Source organism: Geotrypetes seraphini, chromosome 15 (assembly GCF_902459505.1).
Source record: "Geotrypetes seraphini chromosome 15, aGeoSer1.1, whole genome shotgun sequence".
Lineage (NCBI taxonomy): Eukaryota > Metazoa > Chordata > Amphibia > Gymnophiona > Dermophiidae > Geotrypetes > Geotrypetes seraphini.
In genome coordinates this window covers 28221994-28248712 of record NC_047098.1, presented here as the reverse complement: position 1 = coordinate 28248712, position 26719 = coordinate 28221994, and the positions used below count along the sequence as shown (strand labels likewise).

The 26719-nt window shown below is 41.8% G+C and overlaps 1 protein-coding gene across 1 annotated transcript in view; it reads right to left on the bottom strand.

Moving 5' to 3' along the window:
* Window positions 1-18774, bottom strand: part of PLOD1 (procollagen-lysine,2-oxoglutarate 5-dioxygenase 1) — a 71023-nt gene extending 52249 nt beyond the window's left edge. The window contains exons 1-5 of the mRNA XM_033922371.1: window positions 18499-18774; window positions 11806-11894; window positions 7945-8081; window positions 6608-6771; window positions 211-323 (exon numbers count right to left, since the gene is read on the bottom strand). Of these exons, the coding sequence (XP_033778262.1) occupies window positions 211-323; window positions 6608-6771; window positions 7945-8081; window positions 11806-11894; window positions 18499-18583 (588 nt within the window). The 5' untranslated portion in view covers window positions 18584-18774. The remainder of the gene's footprint in view (window positions 1-210; window positions 324-6607; window positions 6772-7944; window positions 8082-11805; window positions 11895-18498) is intronic.
* Window positions 18775-26719: the final 7945 nt, after the last annotated feature.

Below are 26719 nucleotides of genomic sequence, written 5' to 3'. Positions count from 1 at the left end.
AAAGTATTAACCCTCCCTTCACATGCTCACCCCTTTGGCTCCCCACATTCACAGGTGCCAACATTTCAGAATTATTGAGGGCACCCCTCCCTATACATAATGAGGGAGCCTGCCCAACTTAAAGGGTGTTCAGCATCCACTGTCACCCACAGTTGGCTCTTTGTCCACATTATCTATCGAGTATTAGAGTTTTCCCTTCAAACCAGGTACCTTTTTAACAGGATCTAGATATATGTTTGTATAAAAGAGTTGGTCGCTATCATCATCAGATCCCTCCCACTCATCCACCAGTTTCTGGAGACTGGAAACATAACCTATGAAACCTGAAAGCACAAAGTCATAAGATTAACCAGGGCACACCTCAGCCAGCGCTGTGAAAGGCAGATAAAGAGATGGGGTACTATGTAGGATCATTTCATTACCTGGGCTTTTTGTGGTCACTTTATAGCAGTGTTTCTCAACCCGGTCCTGGAGTACCCCCTTGCCAGTCAGGTTTTCAGGATTTCCACAGTGAATATGCATAATCTTGATTTGCATACACTGCCTCCATTATATGCAAATTTCTTTCATGCATATTCACTGTGGAAATCCTGAAAACCTGACTGGCAAGGGGGTACTCCAGGACCGGGTTGAGAAACACTGCTTTATAGTACTGATGTTCAAACTTGAAGTTAGAAATGGTTCTCTGCAGTGAAAGCCTGTACAAAAGCCCTGCTAAATCAAGAGATTTTTTTTTAATAATTTGGATTGAAGCATATGGAACTAGATTCAGTAAATGGTGCTCAAAAATTGGTGATTGAATCCATACCCAACTTTGGGCATGAGGATTTACCAAGACAAATTATCCCACTTCAGAGCATCCAATATAAGAAAGGAGGGTAAAGGGTCATTAGAACCCACTTGATTCAATACAAATGTATAATATTCAAGTTCAAGTTGGAAGTGATGTAATCACGGGTGACAAGGAAGGAAGAAGTTTTCACTCAGTTCCAGCTTGTTTGGTGGCTCTCTGAAGAAGCCTTGCGGCGAAACGCGTTAGAGCCCGCTGGAGTGAGACAGCTTCCTAAAGCACCCATGCAAGCTAAGTTCACATTTTTGAAAAAACGCTGAAGTTATTATTTTGTTCACATGATTGTTTTGGGACATTAACTCAATTTTTGGAAAAACTGGTTCACTATATTCTTTCTAACACGGGAGAGGATGCAATGATAGAACACTGAAATGTCTATAGGGGCTTGTCCCCATTAGCATTTATTCCACCTTATTTTTCAAGGTTCTGAGCACCTCTCAGGTTGAAAGTTTATATATTTAAGTGAAGTTGACTTTCTTAGTTCTTCCTTTCTAGTTTTGTTGTATAATATTCAAGTTCAACAGGTTAGAGTCTTAATCATAGACCCTTTTTTAGCCACCTCCACCTTGATGTTTTGCTTGAATCTTACTGTTACTAATTTATTAATAAACCAACTTTTAAAGAAATGTCATAACATTAAGTATTGTCACTTCTCTTTATTGTGCAGAATCACTAGCCTCCCCCGACAGGACTCGTTTTGAAATACAAAGGCTTTGTCAAGGGTTCTAAAGGAGCTCTGCATGATATAAGAAAAACTTCTTTAATCCTAATACAGCATACATTATAAACATCCTAAGACTCTAGTGGAACTCTAGATGAGAGGTTTTTTTTAATTGATATATGATGAATATTAATTATTTAATTTTCTAATATAAATTGATAACATAAATGAAAAAGAAATATTTGTATGAAGTTTTAACACAGTCTTAGGGTGTTTATAGTGTATGCTGTATTAGGATTAAAGAAGTTTCTTTAAAAGCTGGTTTATTAATAAATTAGCAACAGTAAGATTCAAACAAAAATCAAGGAGGAGGTGGATAAAAAATGGGTCTATGATTAAAACTCTAACCCACTGAACTTGAATATTAGACATTTGTATTGAATCAAGTGGGTTCTAGTGACTCTTTCTTATATTGGATACTCTGAAGTGGAGTAATTTGTCTTGATGGAAGGTTCCAGCAAATCTCACTTCATCGTCTTCTTTATCTTGTTAGTGATTCACTGCATGAGGATTTACACCAACTGAAACCAAGTTGGGCGCAGATCACCAATTTTATTTTATTTCAGACTTGCTATACCACCTTTAACTGTGGAAAACATTCTATAACACTGGGTGCATTTTAGGGAAATGCTCCTGACCCACCTATGCCCTATGTTCCCTCTAAGCAGAGTGTGTAAGCAATTGCTCATACATTTTACATGGTCATCACATGGTCGCCCACAAAAATACTGACCTGACCCAACTTACAAACAAAATTAAACTATAAAAAAATCAATTAAACTAAACTCAATTATCATATGTGTGATGGTTTTTGTGCTATATACAGAAATGCATTGCTAATACTGGAATCAAAAATTGTTGGTTTGTAGAACTTGCAGCTCACACACATAAATTTTCATGCACCCAGCCACTCCTTAGAGGGAGTATTGCCCATGTCCTTCACATCATTAACTCCCCCCCTTTCAGATCCACACAGAAACACTTAGGGCTAGATGCACTAAAGCAGGGGTCCCCAAAGTCCCTCCTTGAGGGCCAAATCCAGTCGGGTTTCAGGATTCCCCCAATGAATATGCATGAGATCTATGTGCATGCACTGCTTTCAATGCATATTCATTGGGGAAATCCTGAAAACCCGACTGGATTCGGCCCTCAAGGAGAGATTCTGGGGACTCCTGAACTAAAGATAGAGACTCGATTGCTGTTGGCCGATTCTCCAGCAGCGATTGATGCGCTAATGAATTGCTCAGTGAGCAACTGACACATGTGCAGAGCCCTATCAGCAGTGACAGGGGAAGCAGCCTACTGTCACTGCTGTTAGGGCACTGCAGCCCCCCTATGGCAGGGAAAATGGCAGGAGGAATGCCTACTCCCTCCTGCCAATGTGACTCCCCCCCCAGGGCAGTGATGCAGCAGGAGGGATGTCCACTCCCTCCTGCCACTGGGCTTTAGGCTTGACTAATTAGGGCCTTAGGCTCCTCCCTCTGTAACCTGGATATAGAGGGAGGTGCCTAAGGCCTGATTGATTCAGATGCCTAAGGCCCCACCCCTTGGGAGGGGCCTTAGGTGACTGAACCAATCAGGGCCTTTGGCCCCTCTTCGTGTATCACATGATACGCCGGGGAGTGGAAGGTGCATCTTTTGGGACTAGTGGCCGAAGCAGGAGCCTCTGTGTGGGCTTCCTGCTTCCGTTTTAAAAAGGCACGTCATTTATTTTGGAAGGTTTCCTCACTCAGAAAATTCCTATGAACCTAGATTTAATTTTATTTAATGATCTTCTACACCCAGTGGTATAGTGAGGGTAGGAGGAGCCTGGGGCAGTGGTGCCCCTCCTCGCCACACCCTCACTCCTTCCGTGCCACACTCATGCCTTCCATTTACACCCCCATACCTCTTAAAACAGGGGTCTCAAAGTCCTTCCTTGAGGGCCGCAATCCAGTCAGGTTTTCAGGATTTCCCCAATGAATATGCATGAGAACTATGTGCTTGCACTGCTTTCAATGCATATTCATTGGGGAAATCCTGAAAACCCGACTGGATTGTGGCCCTCAAGGAGGGACTTTGAGATCCTTGTCTTAAAATCTTTACCAGTGCAAGCAGCTTCTCCAACCTGCTGCTTGCGCTGGCTTTCCCTCTGATGTCACTTCCTAGTCCCATGACCCAGAAGGGATTTCAGAGGGAGCCAGGCTAGAGTAGCTGATCGCACTGGCAAAGATTTTAAAGAGTTGCAGGGGGGTGGGGAAAGGAGGATATGAGCATGGCATAGGGAGGGGCAGAGAGATGCCAGCGCTCCTCACCAAGATGGGTGGTCCGCTCCCCCTGCCACTGTCTACACCTGCTCCCAGTTGGAAGAAAGAATTTGAATGATTTACGTAGGAAAGGATGTCTTATTTTCAATGGCATGCCAAGACACATTCACTATTGGAAGTAGTTAGGCACAGGAATCCATGCTTACCTTCCTAGGAGTCAAAACTTGGAATGGCCTTACAGAAAAGACAAGAACTGAACCTTGCCACATCATCTTCCGAAGAAAACTGAAACCCATCTGTTCAGTACTTAATCTCCTTTACCCTCTCTTCTCTCCCTTTCCCTTCCTCCTCTCTTCCCTCTTTTTCTCTCCCCTTCCTCTCCCTCTTACCTATCCACCTCCTCTCTCTCCCTCCTCTTTCTCTCTCCTCTTACCTCTCTTTACAGTCGCCTTAAGCCTGTATAGGTATGAGCCATGCACAAATAGAAGATTAGATTAGATTAGAAAATTTCTCTATAAGAGGGAAACCCTAGAAAAAAATGAATCCTTTTCCCTATTTAGAAGGGATACTATATCAATTTCTCACTACAAACTGATAAGTTTAAGAATCAATGCTAGCTAGAGATCAATGTGCTATGGGGAAGGAATATGATGAAAGATATTGTAAATGTAATCTGTTATCTTGTTATCACTGTCTGTTGCTTAGCGTGTAAAAGGAACAATTATTTTACACAGTATGATGTAATAAACAGATTTAAGCATAAAACAAAATGGAGAAAGTATTTTTTCCCGTCAACGCACAATTTTAATTGTGAAATTTATCACTGGTGGTTGTGGTCAAGCTTTATAGCATAATTGGGTTAAAAAAATGTTTGAGTAAGTGTTTGGAGAGCAATCCATTGACAACTGACAGCTATCTTGGGGGACTCCCAGTCAGTCAGGTTTTCAAGATATCCGTAATGAATAAGCATGAGGCAAATTTGCATGCCTGTTACCTTTATTATATGCAGATCTGCTCCTTGCATATTCATTAAGAATATTTTGAAAACCCAAATGGCTGGGGGACAGGCTTAAGAATCACCGAGCTAGATAGTTTTGTGGGGTTATTACCTCTTACTTCTAGGAGTAATGAACAGGGAATAGATCTCCCAATTAAGATCATCCAGGTACTTCCAAGTACTGGGATCAGACACAGGATGATGACTAGGTGAAACCCTCCCAAAAAACACTAGGATCATTGTTGTTTTTTAAGGGATGCAGTTATCAATGAGGGTTACCGTTAAGGCATATACCACAAGTCTCATTTTATACAACGTGACCTAGTTACTAATAACTGGGGTTAATTGTAAAATAACACCTCAGTCCACATTGATAACTTATCCCCTAAATATTGCTTTTTACATATCTAGAGGCTCAATTCTATCCCCAATTTCTCATTATCTGTTGAAAAAGCTCTAGAAAAACCCCTTGACTACAGGCAGTCCCCAGGTTAAGAACAGGTTACGGTTTTTAAACCATTCTTAAATTGAATTTGTAAATAACTCGGATCCTGTAGAATACATAAGTCTATAAAAACATTAAACATTAAAGAAACAGTCCTCAAAACAAAGTACTGTAGTTTAAATAGAAAAAAATATAGGTTTACACTTACTTTCGTTCTTCATCTGTCCCACTGTTCCCTCTCCACCAAATCCACCATTTCTCCCTCTCATCCCCATGCATCTGTACCTCATACCTCTCCCACCACCATATCCAATATTTCTCCCTCCCTATGTCCAACATTTCTCCTCTTTCTTCATTTCCCCATGTGCACCATCTCTCATTCAGACTCCTGTGCTCAACAATTCTCTTTCTATTCCCTCTCCCACCTCAACATCTTTCCCTTACTCCCTCCATTTTTCCATCCTATGTCCCTCCATTCTGTGGCCTAAGTTCATGTTCCCTCCCTTCACCCTTTGTCTGAAGTTTCTTCCCTTCCTTCCGTGTCCCAACATGCCCTGCATCCTCCTGTGGTGGGTTCCCTCCTCCCTGCTGTACTTCTCTTCTCAGCCATGGCCGCAGGTCCTGCACGTGGCTCACAGCTGACCCAGAAGCCTTCCCTCTCTGCTGGGAAGGCCTCCTGGTCAGCTTGGGGGCCGCCTACAGGAACCACAGCCACAGCTTTGAGAAGTATGGCAGGGAGGAGGGCGCTGGCCACAGGAGGTAACGTGGGAGGGATGCAAGTGAGAAGAAGGATGAGGGGTGCATTGGGACATGGAAGGGAGAAAGAGGGGCACATTGGGACAGGAAGGGAGGAAGAGGGTCGTGTTGGCACATGAAGGGAAAAGCAGGACTCCAGTTCGTAAGTACGAGCCTGACGCAAGTTTCTTGGCCAATGTTTGCTACCACATCCTCTTCATTTGTATTCCCTTGCTATAGTGGTGCTGATGGGGGGCGAGAAGGGGGAGCTCTTTACTTTTGATGCTTTTTGGAAATTTCACCTTGCATATTTTGTACTGTTCATTGACTTTTTCTCTTTATTAAAAAAGATTTATTTCTAAACCGGGGACTGTCTGTACTTGACTTTTTAAATTGATCCAGGAAGGGTTTTAGGATATCAAGTTTCATCCTCCTTTTTAATATTCAGATACCCAACATATCACATTAAATAATACACCTCTGTCTTACTGCATATGTTCACTGTGTTTTCTCATTGTCTCCCTTCATATACTTTTAGATGTTTATGTTTTCCAGAAATTCTTCCAGTTTGACTGCCAAGTGGTATTTAGGTGATGCTAATACTTTCTCTTACCTCCGGAGCCCAGGTACTTCTTCCCTTCTCGGACTTGTGGGTACTGCAAGTCTAGCCTTCGGTAAGGATAGAGCAGAGTTTCTGCTGAGAAGACCACTTGACTCTTAGCTTGTTTGAACTTCTTTAGAATTTCTGCAGGGCCTGATGCAAAGATCACATCATAGCTAAAAGGACAGACAGAAAAAAAACAGGACTGCAAAAGAATGTAGAAAGCAGTGCAAGTGAAATCTTGAAAATAATATAGTAATAAAGAGAAAATAAATCAATTAGAAGGGTTTATTTTTTTTTTAAGAAAGAGGATCAATTCCAACCTGCATGTTACAAGCCTTAAACCTACTACCAAAAACGCATAAGGAAAGCAAAGAAGGAAGAACTTATGTAATAAGGGCCAATTATATAAACAATGACTAAGCGTGCCTACATTGCAAGTGCCGCTCCATATGGTTGTAAATCAAACGCTAAGAGTCCTTTATAGAATCACACCTAGCAGCAACTAGATGTGTTTAGGAGTTGCTAGACATCACATAAGTATATTAGGCCAGGTTTTACCAAGCCAGGCCAGGTTTTACCAGCAATGCCTAAGTTTACCACACTTAAGGGCAAATTCTATAAAAAGCCCCTAAAAGTTAGGCACCTAATTAGGCACTGTTCAGCGCGATTCAAGTAAAATTGGGCGCTGTTTAGTGAATCCCGCTGAGCGGAACCTATTTTGGAGGCGCCCAAGAAATAGGCCAGCTCTAGGCACAACTAAAAGTTAGGCACCCAGCTGAGTGCTTAAGCACGCTTAAGAGCAGCGATTCTGCAACATGGCATCTAACATATAGCTCTGCCCACGCCTAACGTGCACAGCGCCTATTGTTTTGAAGGGCACCTAAATATTTAGAAGCGCCTTGTTGCAGAATCGCGCTTTCTTGATAGGCGCCTATGTTTCAATCAATGCTGATTACAAAGCTCAATTGAGCTTGTTCTTCAGTTTAGAGAGGCGCCTATCTAGGTGGGCGCCTCCAAAATAGGGGGCTAACTTTAGGCGCTGGTTACCCCTAACCATGCCTACTTTTCAGGTAGGCATTCTAAGACATTGGAGGGTGCCTCAACTTAGGTGTCGCTAGGCGCTGTTCTGAGTTCCTTGCAGAATTCCTAATTGTTTACATTTTTTTTTTTAATTATCCACCAATGGATTACAACACCATTTAAGCTAATTAACATGATTTGGGTTGCTTGCACCACCAAGAAAGCGCCTGGGGCAGTCTGCCCTGCCCCCTCTTATTATGCCTCTGCCTAATGATATTCCTTATGTTCCATAGTCAGCAACTGGAAGCCCCAAGTCTATTAGTTACCTCTCTGTAAAAAGGACAATTAAATCATCTCTCCTAGCAATCTGCTTCAGAGCCGATTTCAACAGTCGAACTTTCTGTCCTCCACCAGCTGCATGGATCTGATTTCCTCCATTCCACCTCTCGCCCAGGCCAAGGACCTGCAAATAAAGGTGACAAGTAATCTTATCTGATTTCCTCTTCTCAAGTCCTTCACAGACCACTAATTTTCTACATAAGAACATAAAAATAGCCTTACTGGGTCAGACCAATGGTCCATCAAGCCCAGTAGCCCGTTCTGACGGTAGCCAATCCAGGTCCCTAGTACCTAGCCAAAATCCAAGGAGTAGCAACATTCCATGCTTCTGATCCAGTGGCTTCCCCCATGTCTCTCTCAATAACAGACTATGGACTTTTCCTCCAGGAAATTGTCCAAACCTTTCTTAAAACCAGCTAAGCTATCCACTCTTATCACAACCTCTGGCAATGCGTTCCAGAGCTTAACTATTTTCTGAGTTTCCTCCTATTGGTTTTTAAAGTATTTCCCTGTAATTTCATCGAGTGTCCTTTAATCTTTGTAATGTTTGATGGAGTGAAAAATCGATCCACTTGTACCCGTTCTACTCCACTCAGGATTTTGTAGACTTCAATCATATCTCCCCTCAGCCGTCTCTTTTCCAAGCTGAAGAGCCCTAAACATTTTAGTCTTTCCTCATACGAGAGGAGTTCCATCCCCTTTATCATCTTGGTTGCTCATCTTTGAACCTTTTCTAGTACTGCTATATCTTTCTTGAGATAAGGAGACCAGAATTGAATATAATACTCCAGATCAGGTTGCATCATGGCACGATACAGAGGCATTATAACATTCTTAGTCTTGTTAACCATCCCTTTTACAAATAATTCCTAGCATCCTGTTTGCTTTATTGGCTGTCCCCGATATTGGGCAGAAGGCTTCCCCCACATGGTACCACATGCTGCACAACCCAGTACAATCCCTGGTCCTCATTTTCCAACTTTACATGGGAAGAGAGGCCGAGTGGTGTATTCTGTGCAAGAAAATAAAGCCAATTAAAGTGAATGCTCTGACACTATCCAAATACTGGGGGTACAGCAAGGGCTTTTCATCTAGCTATATATATAGCGATGATATTTAGCTGCCATCTACATAGTTAAGTGGTTTAATTTAGGACTGAATACTGTTGAATATTGTCTCTATATGGAGAGCCGCTGGTGGTGAATATTCTTCATGTATCCATATACGCAGTGATGTACATTTTTATTGTATTCCATAATTTCCATCATTACGGAGCTAAGCATCTAACACTCATACAGCAATATATTACAGAAAATAAAGGCAATTCTAGGAACCAAAAAAATACATAAGAGAAAAAGAAGACAAATAATGCCCAGAAAGAACACAATATGGAAAGAGAGAATCAAATCCAATAATACTCAAAATTCAGCAATCAAATGAGATTCTTGAAGAGTCGAACTGAGGTGCACCTAATACATTTTTGGAGTTGATAAATGCTGCTAGGTGGAGCAAAATAAAAAGCATAGTGGAGCTAAGAGGCCTCAGACATTGTATGTATGTTAAACCTGTAACCCGTTCTGAGCTCTTTGGGGACAATGGGATAGAAAACAGATAAAATAAATAAATACAGATGACCTCTATGGGCCAGATTCACTAAGCAAACCAATTGTGTACCGATCGGTTGGCGCCCCCTTGCGACCCGATTTCCCTACGATCCGATTCACTAACCTGTGTACCGATCCAATTCCAATCTGTGCATGCAAATGAGGGGAAACGGCATGCAAAGTAGGCAGGAATGTGATTCACAAAACAAAAATCATGAACACCGACTGGGCTGGCTGATCAACAAGAAGCGACTGCTGGGGACCAGTCGCTCACATCCTTTCTGACTGTCCTGTCATCCCTGCAGCCCTGAAATAAACCTTCTCTCTGCCTCCTCGACTCTCTCTCTAGCTCCCCAGCTCTCTCTCTCTGGCTCCCCGCTCTCCTGCTCTCCGCCGTGACCTGCTCTCTACCTCATAAGAACATAAGCAATGCCTCCACTGGGTCAGACCTGAGATTCATCGTGCCCAGCAGTCCACTCACGCAGCGGCCCAACAGGTCCAGGACCTGTGCAGTAATCCTCTATCTATAACCCTCTATCCCCTTTTCCAGCAGGAAATTGTCCAATCCTTTCTTGAACCCCAGTACCGTACTCTGCCCTATTACGACCTCTGGAAGCGCATTCCAGGTGTCCACCACACGTTGGATAAAGAAGAACTTCCTAGCATTCGTTTTGAATCTGTCCCCTTTCAACTTTTCCAAATGCCTTCTTGTTCTTTTATTTTTCGAAAGTTTGAAGAATCTGTCCCTCTCTACTCTCTCTATGCCCTTCATGATCTTATAAGTCTCTATCATATCCCCTCTAAGTCTCCTCTTCTCCAGGGAAAAGAGACCTAGTTTCTCCAATCTCTCAGCATATGAAAGGTTTTCCATCCCCTTTATCAGACGTATCGCTCTCCTCTGAACCCTCTCGAGTAACGCCATGTCCTTCTTAAGGTACGGCGACCAATATTGGACGCAGTACTCCAGATGCGGACGCACCATCGCCCGATACAATGGCAGGATAACTTCTTTCGTTCTGGTTGTAATACCTTTCTTGATTATGCCTAGCATTCTGTTTGCCTTCTTAGCGGCCGCTGCGCACTGTGCCGTCGGCTTCATTGTCATGTCCACCATTACCCCCAAGTCCCTTTCTTGGGTACTCTCATTTAATAACATCCCTCCCATCCCTCCTTGACTCTCTCTCTGGCTCCCTGCCACGACCTGCTCTCTGCCTCCCCTGACTCTCCTGCTCTCTGCTGCCCTTTCCTGCAGTGCGAGCCCGTGGTTTTAACCCCCTTTAAGTCCGCAGGTTAAAACCACAGGCTCGCACTGCAGGGAAGGGCAGCAGAGAGCAGGTGAATCGGGACCAGTAAAAAAAAGTTTTTTTGGTTTTTTTTTAGTTCAAATATTTTTATTGATTTTATCAGAGGAAATATAGTTCCAACAATAGCAATAAAGTGCTCTGGAAAAGGAGAGCACGTGAGAACAAGTATTAACACTTGCCAAGAATATCAAATTGCAGAAAATGGTAGACTGGACATATGCATAACAAGTAAGACAGAAATAGCAATAAACACACATGATAAGTTACAAGGATATCCGAACAAGTGAGGTAAATAATGAAGATAATGAAGAGCAGTATATGAGTGCCTGTACATAGTCAAAAAGACAAAAGAAAAGAATCAAGGTACATAATATGGATATAATTAAAAGGATAAAGGAATGAAAGCAATCTCAAAGGTCGGTTTTACAATAATCAAGTAATAAGGACCAAGTTTTGTTATATGAGGGTAGCGAGTGGTGACGCTCAGCAATGTGGCGCTCAAATTTAGCGTGCAAAAAAGTTTTTTTAAAAACCCCAAAACAGACAGCAAACACATGCGCATGCGTCGGGTTCGCTACCTAGTGATCCGTGTCAGCGGATGGGGGCGTGCCTCCAATCGCCCCCATTAGATTATTCTGGCTTCCAGAATTGATCGGCGCTGCCCGGATCGGACACCGATTGGTCAGGTTAGTGAATCGGGCCCTATATCACAAGAGGATGCAAGCAAATCAAAGCTAAACGTAATCTTCACACGTCATTGTCAGAAGAGAGGTGTAACGTGCATACTTGATGAAAGAAAGCTGAGAGGTGTGATCTGCACAAAGCAGCAGATACACCAGCCACCTTACTGGGCAGACTACATGGAACATACTGGTCTTTATCTGCCATCATTTACTGTGTTACTATGTCAAAACAGTTTTGTCTCCAGGTCTGTTTTTACCTTGATGCTGTAGTTGAAAACCTCAGCAGATCTTTGAAAGCGCTGGAATCCTTCAGTCTCCTTAGTTGCAACAGTCAGAATGAGCAAATCTGTTAGAGATAACCAAATAAGTGAGCAAATGAAAAATAAATAAAAGCTTCTGGTACTCGGAATGCCAGGCCATCCTTCAGAGGTGGAGTGATCATATCTATTGAAGTTTTCAACAGATTTTCCTTATAATTCACAATCCCCCCTTTTACTAAACCACGAAAGCGATTATTAGTGCAGGGAGCCGCGCTGAATGCTCTGCGCTGTCCCCAGCCACCATAGGAACTCTATGAGCGTCGGGAGAAGCACAGAGCATTCAGCGTGGCTCCCTGCGCTAATAACTGCTATCGCTGTTTAGTAAAAGGGGGGGGGGGTATGTAGTTATTATGTAATTTGTTTGTCCTCTGTATGCTTTTGTATTTTAAATGTAACCTTCAGCACTAATTTCTAAATAACTTGGAATGAAGAACTAGTTAACATTGCATTCAACCGAGAGAATTTTTCTCACAGCGTTACCACTTCATTCACACGTGTGGTTAATCATTCACTGTTCCTCAGCGGGCCACCATGCGCTCAAACAATCTCATTGAGCATGGCTTTATGTCCCCACTCCTCATTGGAACCAGCGTGTTTTCTCTTATTGTGAATCTTATTCAAATTCAATTATAAATAAAGTTTAAATGCTAAAAGTACTTAGCTTTTAACTAGATGTTGAACCGGGGAGTTTTAGTATGTACCGACATGTTTCGCCCGTATCAGTTGCTGGGCTTTATCAAGGTTCATGCTCCCTGTAAGATATAAAACATAAAAACTAAGTTTGCATAGTTAACCTTCCTAATATCTTCTCAATGATATCGTATAAAGTGATTTAAAGAACCATTAATCGTGTGAGCAGATAGGAAACTGGGAGCAGAGACTCAATATGCTTGAACAACGCTGGATTTATCGTTTAAATTCAGTAACCCCTTATGGACTAAATAACGAACTTGAATGGGCTTCTTTAATATAAGTTTTCCTTTATATAAGATTTCTTTAATATAAGATTCGGTTGGGTATGTCCTCCATATGATTCAGTGTATTTTGATTAATTTTTCGGGGCACCCGATCCCTGACGTCACCCCTCACATATTGAATGACGGATGACGCTGGGGGCGGGATCCTATAAATCACATGATCGCGAATCAGCCCACTATTCCGTTTGGACGCTATGGTGGTGAAAGTGTAGATGAGGTAAGGAAGGGGAAATAATGGTTCTTTAAATCACTTTATACGATATCATTGAGAAGATATTAGGAAGGTTAACTATGCAAACTTAGTTTTTATGTTTTATATCTTACAGGGAGCATGAACCTTGATAAAGCCCAGCAACTGATACGGGCGAAACATGTCGGTACATACTAAAACTCCCCGGTTCAACATCTAGTTAAAAGCTAAGTACTTTTAGCATTTAAACTTTATTTATAATTGAATTTGAATAAGATTCACAATAAGAGAAAACACGCTGGTTCCAATGAGGAGTGGGGACATAAAGCCATGCTCAATGAGATTGTTTGAGCGCATGGTGGCCCGCTGAGGAACAGTGAATGATTAACCACACGTGTGAATGAAGTGGTAACGCTGTGAGAAAAATTCTCTCGGTTGAATGCAATTTGTATTTTAAATGGCATTCTTTTTTATTTTAATATACTGTACACATTTATTTATTTATTTTAAAAATTTCTGTACCGTTTACAGAACATAAGAACATAAGAAATGCCTTCACCGGATCAAACCTTAGCTCCATCTAGACCGGCAACCCGCACACGCGGAAGCTAAGCTAGGTGTTCCCTGATGAATACCTTGTTAACCCATATTCCTCAATGTGATTTGCAAGAAGGTGTGCATCCAACTTGCCTTTGAATCCCAGAATTACATAGATAATTTAAAACATACATGCAAACATACATAATTACATACAAACATACATACATAATTACATACATAATTTAAAACAAAATCATCATAACATAGACAAACAAATAATCCTTAAAAATCATTTTTACAAACTAAAACCATGTTAAAAAAGATCATGAACAGTTCATTGGCTTTGCCAGAAAGAGCAATTATTGACTAGAAATAGGCATCTACAAACAGTTGCATCTTGAGGAATTTCCTAAACGTACCCTCTTCATGGCAATTTCGTATTTGGCCCACATAGGAGTTCCATTTTTTATGTTTATGCAAACCGCTGAGAACTCTAAGATTTGGCAGCATATCAAATTTTAATAAACATAAAACATAAACACTGAGGGACTCACCTACAATAGCCAAACTTCCTGCAACCAACCACAGAATTTATGAAAAGGCAGAATCAGTGTGCAATGCCTCGGCTCTTTTACTAAGGCTTGGGGACCATAGATCAATGTTATCAGGAAGTGGAAAAGATGCCAGTCCCTGAGTACCCCCTGAAAATAAAAAGCTATGGCGCTAACAGAACTGAAGCCTTAGGAGTATGCAGTAAAATATATCAGAAAAAGCTCCCCACAAAAAATAGTCCCTCAGATTTCCCCCCCAAAAGCGTATGTCATAGTCCCTCACCTCACCTTCCATAGGTCCCTCTTGGACCCCAGATATAGCAGCTTGACCCCCAGTGGTAGAAATATCCCTAATGAATATGAATCTTGACAACCAACGCACACTAGCACACCGGGACTTATAAATTATATTTCAATAGCTCCAAGTAATAATATACAAACTCAACACAATAAGAGAGCTATAGCTACAAATTATTCATAATTTCATAAATATTTAATCATTTATTTTACTTATATATGCACCATCACGTTAAAAAAATGTTTTTTTTCAATATCATCATCTATAATAATAAAATGCGAAGCGCGCATGCACACTCTTACCGCGTGCTTCCCTGATCCCTTATCTGTCGGGCTATGGCGGTAGGAGTGCGTATGCGGGCCAGACAAGCCTCCCTGCTCTCCACCTCTCCACCTCGCACCGCTGCAGAAACGGCCCCACACTCGTGGCTCGGCTTCAGGCTCACTTAATCACTTGCCGCCCTCCCCTTCCCTTCCCGCGATCCGACGGCTCACTTATTCCCTCCCCCCCTTTCCTTCCCGCGGTCCCGAATCCAAACCTGCCGACTCCAGCAGTCTGCAGCACTCTACACACGCTGCTTCAGGGCCTTCTACTGCCCTGATATACTCTGGCACGTCCCTGATGACATCATCAGAGACACAGCAGAGCAAAACAGGGTAGTATAAGGCCCCGAAGCAGCATGTGTAGAGTGCTGCAGACGCTGCTGAAGTCGCAGGTTTGTCGGGACTGCAGGAAGGGAAGGGGGGGCGGGAAGGGACTAAGGGAGCCGGCCAGATCGCAGGAAGGGAAAGAGGGGGGTAGGGGAAACACTGCTGCTGCACAGGGAAGTAGTTTGGCGGGAGGGAAATGGAGAGGGAGGGAATGCTGCTGTGGCTGCTGCACAGGCAAGTGGGGGGGAGAGAAATGCTGCTGCATAGGAGGCAGGGTGAGAGACAGACAGATAGATAGAAAGGGAGACAGAAAGACAAAGGGGCAGGGAGAGACACAGAAAGACAGACAGACAAAGGGGGCCAGGGAGAGAGATAGACAGAAAGAAAGACAGCGGGAAGGAGAGAGAGACAGAAATAAAGAAAGACAGACAGACATATATTCTAGCACCCGTTAATGTAACGGGCTAAAATACTAGTTTTATATAATACATACAATCAACCTCCCCAAACATGGAGCCCACCCAATCACCCAAATCACTTAAAACTCATAAAATGTTCATTCTATCAATAAAGTAATGTTTTAAATACGTAGTCTTCTTTACTGAGTCAGTTTTCAATTACTTTACTCTTTAATCAATTGTTCATAATATCTCCTCTGTTCTTATCACATTAGTCCAGCCTGATCATTGGAGACAAATAAGCAAACTTTCCAGCCGGCGGCACACTAAATCCAGTGCCCCGGCTGGAAGGCACCCGGAAGTTAACGCGATAACATCATGCACGTGCGTGAGGTCCTCACGTCGACTTCTGCAGCATGTGCGGAGGCCAACACGATGAACATCATGCACGTGTGTGAGGTCATCACGTCAACTTCTGCGCATGCGCGGAAGCCAACACGATGATATCATGCACCTGCGTGAGGTCGTCACGTCGACTTCTGCGCATGTGCGGAGGCCCGTCTGGCCACGACCCCGCTGGTGGTGGGATCCGGGAGGTGTGGGGAGAGGAGGAGAGACGCTGGCCAGGAGGAGAGTCACCTGCGCCAGCTGACTTCCTATAGGACGCGCCTTTTGCCGCGAGAGGCACATCCTGTAGGCAGGCAGCCGGCGTGGGTGACTCTCCTCCTCGCTAAGTGTGTCGTGGTACACCAGAAATCTCAGGAGGCACACTGGTGTGCCATGGCACACAGTTTGCGATACACTGCTCTATGGACACAATTGTCATCACAGGTAGGCACCATATATGTAGGCATGAAAAACACCCGCCAATATTTCTGCACCTAATTTTGATGTGACTGTGATTCTGCAAATGGTGCCGAAGCATGGTTGACACGCAAATGATGCCACTTTTTTGGGTGGCCACTGATAACAGTGCCATTTGCAGAATCTGGCCCTAAGTGCTCCTGCGCTAATTCTATGTTAGCTAGTTAGTGTGCAGTAATTCAAACACACTAGCTGGGTAAGGTTTTCACGCCCATTCTCCACACATGACATACACCCTGAAAAATATTTTTGAAAAATACCTAACATATTCCCCCCTTTTACAAAACCATAGCATGTTTATTAGCGCTGGCTGTGGCTCGGAGTTGTTACCGCTGTGGCCTGCACTAAAAACCATGCTACAGTTTTGTAAAAGGGGGAAGGGGATAAGGGTTAGTGCATGCTAAAAAGCAAAATACCTGGGGGGGGTTTCACGTGATAACACAGGTTAGGGCTTAACAGCCTTTAGTAAAAGGGTCCCACATTTAGAATAAATCTTTTGAATATTAGGTTCTAGACATCTACAAGTCCCTATTAATGAGTCAAGGTCCAGGGTAGCAGTTTTCTGGGTTTTAGTTCTCAAAAACACTGGTAATCTTTCTGCTGGCAATTCACCAACACAAAAACCAAAAGGAATTGACCCTAAAATATCAACAAAGAAGAAAATCCAGAGAAAACCCAAAAAAACTCTGTGGAGTGACGATGTTCCTAAATGGACTTTATTTGAAAGTGTCAAAGTTCCAAAGGTACAATGAAATCATCCACATAAAAGCCTTAAAGGACCTAGTCCGCTAGGGATACAGGACCCAACATAGTCCGCGTTTCGACAAAAAGTCTTCTTCAGGGGTCCCTGGGGGTCCTATAAAGGTGAATAAGTGGGAAACAATTGTGTGGTATCTCACTTCCTGCTCACCACACAATTGTTTCCCATGTATTCACCTTTATAAGACCCCCAGGGACCCCTGAAGAAGACTTTTTGTCGAAACGCGGACCATGTTGGGTCCTGTATCCCTAGCGGACTAGGTCCTTTAAGGCTTTTATGTGGATGATTTCAGTGTACCTTTGGAACTTTGACACTTTCAAATAAAGTCCATTTAGGAACATCGTCACTCCACAGAGTTTTTTGTGGTTTTCTCTGGATTTTCTTCTTTGTGGATATTTTAGGGTCAATTCCTTTTGGTTTTTGTGTTGGTGAATTGCCAGCAGAAAGATTACCAGTGTTTTTGAGAACTAAAACCCAGAAAACTGCTACCCTGGACCTTGACTCATTAATAGGGACTTGTAGATGTCTAGAACCTAATATTAGGTGGATGATTTCAGTGTACCTTTGGAACGTTGACACTTTCAAATATAGTCCATTTAGGAACATCGTCAATTCACCAAGACAAAACAATAAATTGAACTTTTTCTCCCGTCTTGTCAACTTACAGTAAAAATACATTTTCTTGACAGTTATCAAAGTATCCACAAGAGTCGTTTCGGAGATACATAGCTTAGTTTAATAATTTGACACATCTTGCTGTTCCGATACACATTACAGATGAAACCGTACCCAGGTACGAAAAATTAGAAATATTAAAATAAATTCAGCGAACATATTTCTGTGCGGTAGGGTAAGGCAATTGTCAAAGGAAGATGTCATGTACAGTATCTCAAACGCACTTTCGTACCAAACGTTTAGAAAGTCAATAAAAACCTACCCCTTTGACAAATTTCTCTGACCCCCCCACCTCAACCTGATGTACTCCCAATACACTTCCAGATAAACTTGACTAAGCTTAACATACCAATGTAAATTCGTAAGTTCGCTGTAATGTCACTGTCTATATACAGTCTTGTAAACCGCTTAGAACTGTTTATGGTAGGGCAGTATATAAAAATAAAGTTATTATTATTATTATATTGGCCAATAGGGGAACCAACTTTTCAAAACAATATCGGGGTGCTGATTTTGATGCACCCACAGACCCATGGACAGACAAAGGTCAAGAGGAAGATGCCTTCTCCAGTCCAGCTCTCTGGGTGCTGTAGGGGCTTCAGCAAACTCCTTGATTGTGTCCAGGGAGGGGTCATTTCCCCTGGGTTCAGAGCCCCCAATCACTTTGAAAAGTTGGCTCCCACGGGTCGGGCCGATCAATGGGCCACCTTTTCTCCCCTTTCCTTACCATCAGAACTCGAGTCCGTGTCCCTCTCCGCTCGGGAGCTGCATGGCAGGAAGCAGAGGAAGAGAAGCCACGGCAATCGCTGCATACTGGGGTGGGAGGGGGGGGGGCAAAGGCGACGGATCCCGATTCCCTCCGGTGGGATAAAGCGCACTATTCCTCTCCCGGGCGCCAGGAGCAGCACCCCATCCGCTCCAGACGGAGGAGGATCCGGGCACCCTGGCAAGCAGCCCCCGCTCTCCTCCAGCGCTGTGCCCTGCCACGTAGGGAAGCCCCTCTCCGCCCCCGGCCCGCCCCTCTCGCGAGACTCCGACCCCTCTCCTCATTTACCCTGATGCTCCGGGGAGACCTGGGAAAAATTATTTTCTTTTTTATTGTTCTGCTTCTTTATAAAGTTCCAGCTGTTAATCCAGATGTTCCAGTACTTGCAGCACTTCCTGATCTCTACTATCAAACAAAAAAAAAAAAAAATACAGTTTCTGGGCCAGATACAGGCAAAATCAACCACATTCATAAAGATACTTGTTCTGTACAAAATCTCTCAGCAGCCCCCTCATTTGAATAGGCAGAAAGCCTAAGACAAATCCCTGGAACATTATTAACTATGGGGACCGTTTTGCTCAAGTGTTCTTAGTTTTGATACTTAACTTACTACACCTTAGGGCTAAACTAAAGTCAACTAAAACTTAGTTTTATAGATCGAGTCATCAACCAAGACGAGCTCGACTCGGTTATCAATAATGTAAATACATAAACCTGACAAGGAAAAGTAGACTGAAACAGTTAATTTCCAAAATGTTTAGCAAACAAAAAAGTTTTCAGAACGTTCCGGAATAAAGCAAAAGAACCTAAACTTCTTAATGTAAGCGGTAAAGCATTCCAGAATTTGGTTCATTTAAAAGCAAAAAAATAATGTAATGTAATGTAATTTATTTCTTATATACCGCTACATCCGTTAGGTTCTAAGCGGTTTACAGAAAATATACATTAAGATTAGAAATAAGAAAGGTACTTGAAAAATTCCCTTACTGTCCCTTAAATCTCTTAAAGGTTCTGTTTCTACCACTGAGAGAGGGAAATGTAAGTCTTAATTTTTGAGAACTTCTGGCAAGATGAGATAGATCTATGAACATTCCAGTCTAAAGGAATCAAAGTGGCAAAAATACCAAATAGGATCTTAAATGCAATACAAATGCACTTAAATTGAATTCTGAGATACAATGGAAGCCAATGTAATTCCTTGAGCAGAGGGGCCTGATCAAATTTACTCTTACCAAAGATAAGTTTAGCTGCAGAAGTCTCTGCAGACTGACCTGTGAAAGACCCAAATACACTGATTTGCAGTAATCCAGCCTTGACAAAGAGCTCCTTTTACAAAGCTGCGATAGCATTTTTTTTTTTTTATATATTATTTTTTATTTTCAAATTTTACAGAAAGTGTACAACATATTAAAATACAATTGATGAATATACAATAACACTTTTATATCTAATACATTATGTTCTAAATATATTTTTTATCCCCTCTCCCTCCCCCTACCCTTCTATTACTTTTCATTCATACATTACTTATTGTATAATATATTATAACATATTATGTAGAGATTATTTTCATTACCCCCCCTCTATGTGTGACATAATAAAGATATTTAAAAGAAGAAAAGAAGAAGAAAAATCCTACTATTTATTCATTACAATATTTTGTCAATGGCCCCCATATTTTTATAAATTTAATATATGTCCCTCTTTGTATTGCTATTGCTCTTTCCATTTTGAATATATGACATATTGTGTTCCACCAAAATGTATAATTTAGGTTATTATAATTCTTCCAATTGTTGGTTATATGCTGAATGGCAACCCCTGTCATGATTAATAAAAGCTTGTTATTTTCTGGTGAAATTTGACTTTTTTTTCTCATCATCATTCCAAATAAAACTGTATCATATGATATTGCTATATAATTTTCCATCAATTTATTAATTTGTGGCCAAATTGAATTCCAAAAACTTTTAATGTAGGGACAATGATACAGTAAGTGATCTAACGTCCCTGGTATAGCGATAGCATTTTTAACACGCAGAATTATAGCGCGCGCTAAACCCACGCTACGTGGCTAGAACTAATGCCAACTCAATGCTGGCGTTAGCGTCTAGCGCGGGGGGCAATTCTGCACGCGCTAAGCGTGCACCAAAACCGCTATCGCAGCTTAGTAAAAGAAGCCCAAAATGATTGATTGAACCAATACAGAGAAGTGTTGTTGGTGAAAAAGTGCTCTCACTCGTCTCAGAGCACGGAGGCTGAAAAGGCACTTTTTAATAAGCGAGTTTAGTTGGTCCTTAATTGTAAATGAAGAATTGATAACAATACCTAGTATTATTGATGAAAACTCGATTTTCAAAGATTCTCCTGAATCTAAGATCACAGAAGAAGATGTAGAAAGTTAGGCAATACCAGGCACGGATGTCAGAGTGCATTGCTACTACCTTGAGTATAATACCATGCCATTCAGAAAGCTAAGTATATGTAAATTTTATGCACGCTGAACTTGCATGCTATTTGGGGGAGCCTGCTGAATGCATGCTCACAAAGTTTTTGCAGTAAACGGCTTCTTTTGCACATTGGAGCCTGTTCTACATATATTTTAGCCTCCCCAAAATATTTTGCACATACATTTTTGTGAGGCTATATTTATGCACAGAACAGGCGACCATGTATGCTGATACTTTCACTTTTGTTCTAATATGCACACAAACTGTTACCTCCTGTCGGTTTTTTTAAGCTTGCAAACACTTCTTTCTGGTTGCAGAAGACAACTCTGACAGCTGAACTTTAAAAACTGAAGCAGAGGGGGAGGGAGAAAGGAGAGAGATGCCAAACTGCAAGGAAGAGGAGATGATGATAATAAGCCATACTGGGCCCCACAGAGCTGGAAGGAGAAATAGTGAGATGCAGCACCTATATCTGTGGATTTGGGGGGCAAAGAGTAAAAGAGATGAGACATTAAGTGGAGGGAGAGATTTCTTTATTTACAATCGCTGGAAAGAGGGAGAGATTTATTTATGTATTTAAATTGTTTCTATACCGCTTAAAAACTAAACGGTTCACATAAGTTAAAACAAACATAATAATTATGACAAACTAAATCTTAAAATCAACAGGGGAGAACTATCTTTTCTTTTCCAAAGAACTGTTATATCACAAGAATGTGGTGACAAACAATTGGGTTTCTAGCTGTTTCTTGAACTGAAACCGATCAATACATTGTCGCAACTGATCCACCAAAGCATTCCACATCTTAACATCAGCTATGCTGAATGTCATTGTTCTGGTGTCTGCATAGTAATCTTGCTTCCTTGAGGATAATACATTTTTATTTTCAGATCACAAATATCTGCCTGGTTTATAGTTTGCAATGACTTGTTGAAAATACCACGATGTTTGATGGATCACAGAAATAACTTTGTGTTGTACTCAAAATAAAACTAGTAATCAGTGTAATTTCTTCAAAATTGGGGGTCATATGTGTCATCCTATCTACACCCAAAATTAATCTAGCTGCAGCATTTTGTATCAGTCACTCTTCCTCTTGTCTTAGAAATTCCAAGATAGAGTGTGTTGCAATAGTCCAACCTCAACAAAACCATCCCTTGTACAACAGTTCTAAAATCATATGTCAAAATCAATAGTTTAAGGTAATGAAGCATATGAAGTTGACGAAAGAATGCCTTTACAGTCTTAGCAATCTGTAATTTCATGGTTAAACCTGGGTCCAAAACAACCCCTAAAACTGTCATTTCCTTCTTAACAGGTAATGTCACCCCTAACACACACAAGGATTCAGGCCATGTCTCTTCCCCACCTCTCCCTACGAACATCACCTCTGTTTTTCCTAAATTTAAACACAGGCCATGACTACGCATCCATTCTTCTATCTTTGACATATAACCATTTATAGAGTATTGGGATGACTGTAGGAGTGGGGGAAGAGTGAAAATTAAGCTGGATCCATGGAGGAGGGAGAGATATACAGTTCAATGAGGAAGAGGCAGGGAAGAGATGCTGGCCCTGGGGTGGGGGTGCAGGAGAGAGGGGAAAGAAGAAGAAGCTGGACAGGTGGAGAAACATGGACACAGGGAGAAGGATGGGGACATAGAGAGCAGATACTGAACAGGTGGGGAATAGGGAGGGGGACAGAAGAGAGGTGCTGGACAGAATAGATAAGGGACAAAGAAGGAATGATGGTGGACATGGAGAATGGACAAGAGATACTGGAAGGCAGAAGATGGATGGGGCTAAGGGGTAGGAGTAGAAGATGGATGGTGATGGGGGAGGGAAACAGCACAGTAAATGAATGGGATGGGGTTGGGTTTTGGAGAAGAGGAGCAAAGAAGATGGATAAGACTAGGTGTGAAGGAGGGAGACGGGGAATAGAGCAGAAGATGACTAAGGGGTGAAGAAAGGGACAGATCATAAGATGGATATGATTGGGGAGGGGAAGGGAACAGAGCAGAAGACGACTGGGACTTGGTGACTGAATGGGAGAGTGTTGGGGAGCAGAGTAGGGAATTATGGATAGGAGAGAGGGAGTGGGAGTTTCGAGGGGATAGTGAGTACTTGGCAATTTTAGGTATGAGTGGGTGTAGATTAATGGGTTGGGAGAATGAGTGACAGTGCTAAATGTGTTAGAAAGGGGGCAAGAAAAGGAGATGACCTCTGCAGAACAGTAATATGAATGACTGGGAAGACTGCAGAGAGGGTGAGAGGTATTGAAAAGGGATAGAGGTATTGGGGAAGAGTATGGGAGAAAGGGGAGGGGTCTCTGAAGGGGTTGAGTGAGTGTAGAAATTGGTTTGAAAAGACTGGGCAAGAGAAGGAAAGAAAGTCAGGGATGGAGCTAGGACTGATAGAGTGATGAGATGCAATGAAGGGTAGATGAGGGCTAAGAGGGTGAGTATAGAGCAGGGCTGTGGAGTTGGTACACCAAACCTTTGACTCTGACTCCTCTGTTTTTCAACTGTCCAACTCTAGCTCCAAGTCTGACTCCTACTGATATTAGGCTTTGCATTTTTTGTTCTGGATCTAGATCCAGGACACACACATATATATAAAATGATACATTTCCCATATATTATAAGTTTTATGTACATTTTTATTGTTTCCACCCAAAATGCTTCAGACTCTGACTTCACAGCCTCAGTACAGAGGATGGGAATGGGGGGACTATGGAAGTGGGTTAAAAAATGGAGGAGGGGTAGGAGACTGGGGATGGGAGAGACAGAAGGGGCAATTGGAGTCCTGGAGAGGGAATGATAGGAAGATGGAAAAAGCAAGTAGATGGAAGAGGGTAGAGAATGATATAGGGACAAATTTTTCTCTGTCCCCATGGGAACTCATTTTCCCATCCCATCCCAGCAAGTTCTTTTCCTGTCTCTGCCCCATTCCTGTGTGCTCTGTCCTCATCTACACAAGCCTCAAACAAGATTTGTGCGGTTAAGGCTGAGCTTACAGGAAAGGGACAGCGACATAACTTGCGTGGATGAGACGGGGAAATTGAGTTCCTGCGGGGACATGGGAAAATTTGTCCCTATGTCATTCTCTAGTAGAGGGTGAGAGAAAGGGATATAAACACAGGAAGAGAAACATGGGTGTATGGTATGGAGAAAAAATGTAAAACAAAAGATCTGTTTAGAAGGAAGAAAGATGACAAGAGGAGAGAGAAGAAATGGAAAAGCTAACCTGGAAAAGAATTTAGAAGACTGACACATAGAATGTGGAAGAGACTAGCACCAGCCAAATCAGAAAAATAAAGTGCTCAGACTACAGAGCTAAAAGAAAAAAAAAAAAAAAGAAAAGATTTAATACTTTTTAAGGACTGAGATATGCCTGCTTTCTGAAATGTACATTTTTCTAGTTTTGTGTTTTGCAGAGAACAGGAGAAAATACATTTGTTTCTCTCTTTTGCCAGTTAGTTGTTGTCTTTTGAATGTTATGTAAGTCTTTTGTATCTACTGAAAATTTTATTTGTGCTAATGTACATTTTTGTGAATTTTCTGTACCCTTATTTTAAATTGTACAGCGCTTAGGTTTTTATCAGCATTTTTATCAAATTTTAAATAAACTGTAAACTTACCTGTATTGCCCTGCTTATACAGTCTAGCTTTCTTGGGTGGGGGGGGGGGGTCTCCATTTCAGTATTTGCATGGGTTTGGGTTTTTTTTTTTGTGGTCTCCTATTTTCTGCATGTGAAACTGAGGTGAAGATTCTGCTGGCATATAGATTGTTACTGTTAGTATGTGGGGATTGCACTTGCTTTCCTTGTTGGCAGCACCTTTGGTGTTTTATGGATTGTAGTGTGTTGTTCTTTGTTCTTGCTGCATATTTTGTGTATTTTCGATATTTTGTGCATATCTCAATAAAAGCTTTCATTAAAAAAAAACAAAAAAAAAAACACTGCCTAAATTGGTAGGTGCCTAGGGAAATAGGGCCTACCGCATGTCAAATTTAGGCACCATTTATAGAATTGCGCCTACTGGCGCCTAAATCAAGTTAGATACCAGTAGGTATCTACAACTTAGACGTATATTAGGCCAGGGCCAGGCTCACCAGCACCTAATGATTTTCATGCCCAAACTCCACCCCTAACTGTGCTTACTTTTTTCATGTAGGCGCTTATAGGTGCCACATCGATTTACACGCACACTTAAATTTATCATTTTTAATTTTCTTTTAATGGCACTTTCAATTATCACACCAATTAAGCCAATTAAAAAATGTTGAGTTCCGCGTGGAAATTGGCTAGATGATGTCATTAGGTGCCACCGATCTGGGTGCCATAGTGTCTGTGTAGGAACCAGTCAGCTTGTTCCAGTTTCCCAGTAGCATGTACATATATTGGTGTTCTAGGGTCCAGTGTAATATTTATTGCACTGTCTTTTCATATGTGGGTTAGGGTTGTTATGGTATGTTATGTTTTCTATATATGTTGTGAGTATCTTTTTGCAGGGTTTTGTATTATTTCATAAAGAGGTTAATTTTCAAAACAATATGTAAGTCTATGTGCTTTGAAAAGGATCATCAAAATGTCTGGCCCTTAACCTAGCGACATGACATCACTCATTCCAGCACTTAGCACCCCACCCATTTGCAACACAATTGCAGCAACAGCTCCACAAGGCATCTCTAACTGCTAAATGAACTGCTCCCAACTTGCCCGGCTCCAGCATTCTTCCCTCCCACCTCCTGATGTTCAGTTAAGCCCTCCAACCAATTCCCAACTACAATTATAAACTTTAAACAAATACAATGCCAAATCAAACCCCTTCCATCCCCTCCCCACCATACACCACTTTCTACTGGTATTTAATTTGCGGAGCCGGCCCATGTTAAGGGCCTCATTACCCAAAACAGTACTATCTTTATGAACTTCATCCTAGCCAATTAAAGGTCCCTTTGGACCTATGGAGTTCAGTGTATTTGCCGTGGCAGCATCACTACTGTGGCTTTGTTCAAGACCCCCTAAGTGTTGAATATTGCACTTAACCAGCTATGTTTTGTCCAGTGCATATTCCTTGATATTCAATTATGGTATCTGGACATGGCCTAGCTTTGAATATCTGGGAATAAAGCTGGCTGAAATGCGGTAGTTCAGCTCTGCATCCATTGTTGCACGAGGAAGGCTCCTGTGGATGCTTGCATTTAACATTGTGTTAATGCAAAGTAATGAGTCAGTATTTTTTATAGTAGAGTTCCAGGCAATATAACTTAACTCTGAAAACTTTTGTTGATTATAACTAATGTTCGCAGTTTGTTTATTTTTTTTGTATTGCTTGGGAATACTGTATATAAATTGCATTATTTTTCTCCTAACTTCCTAACTAGTGTTTAGTGTGAGGGGAGCTTCCTGATCAGAATTTTTAGGGGTCTCTCTCTTTTGGGTGCCTTAGGGGTGCTAACTCATCCCTTGCCGCAGGCAGCAGATTGACATGAATTGCCTCTGCGGGTAATTGGATTAATTGGCATGGTAATTGACCACATCAGTTTTCAGCCAATCAAAATAAAATAAAATAACCAATTAATAGTTTGCTACCAAACTCTCAGGATGCCTAGCAATGCCTAATTGGAGGCATCCTCTGATGCCTAACAATGCCTACCTGAAAAGTATCACCACAGTGCAATGAAGGGAAGGAGGGTGGTAATCTAGAGAAAGATTTAAATATACAGG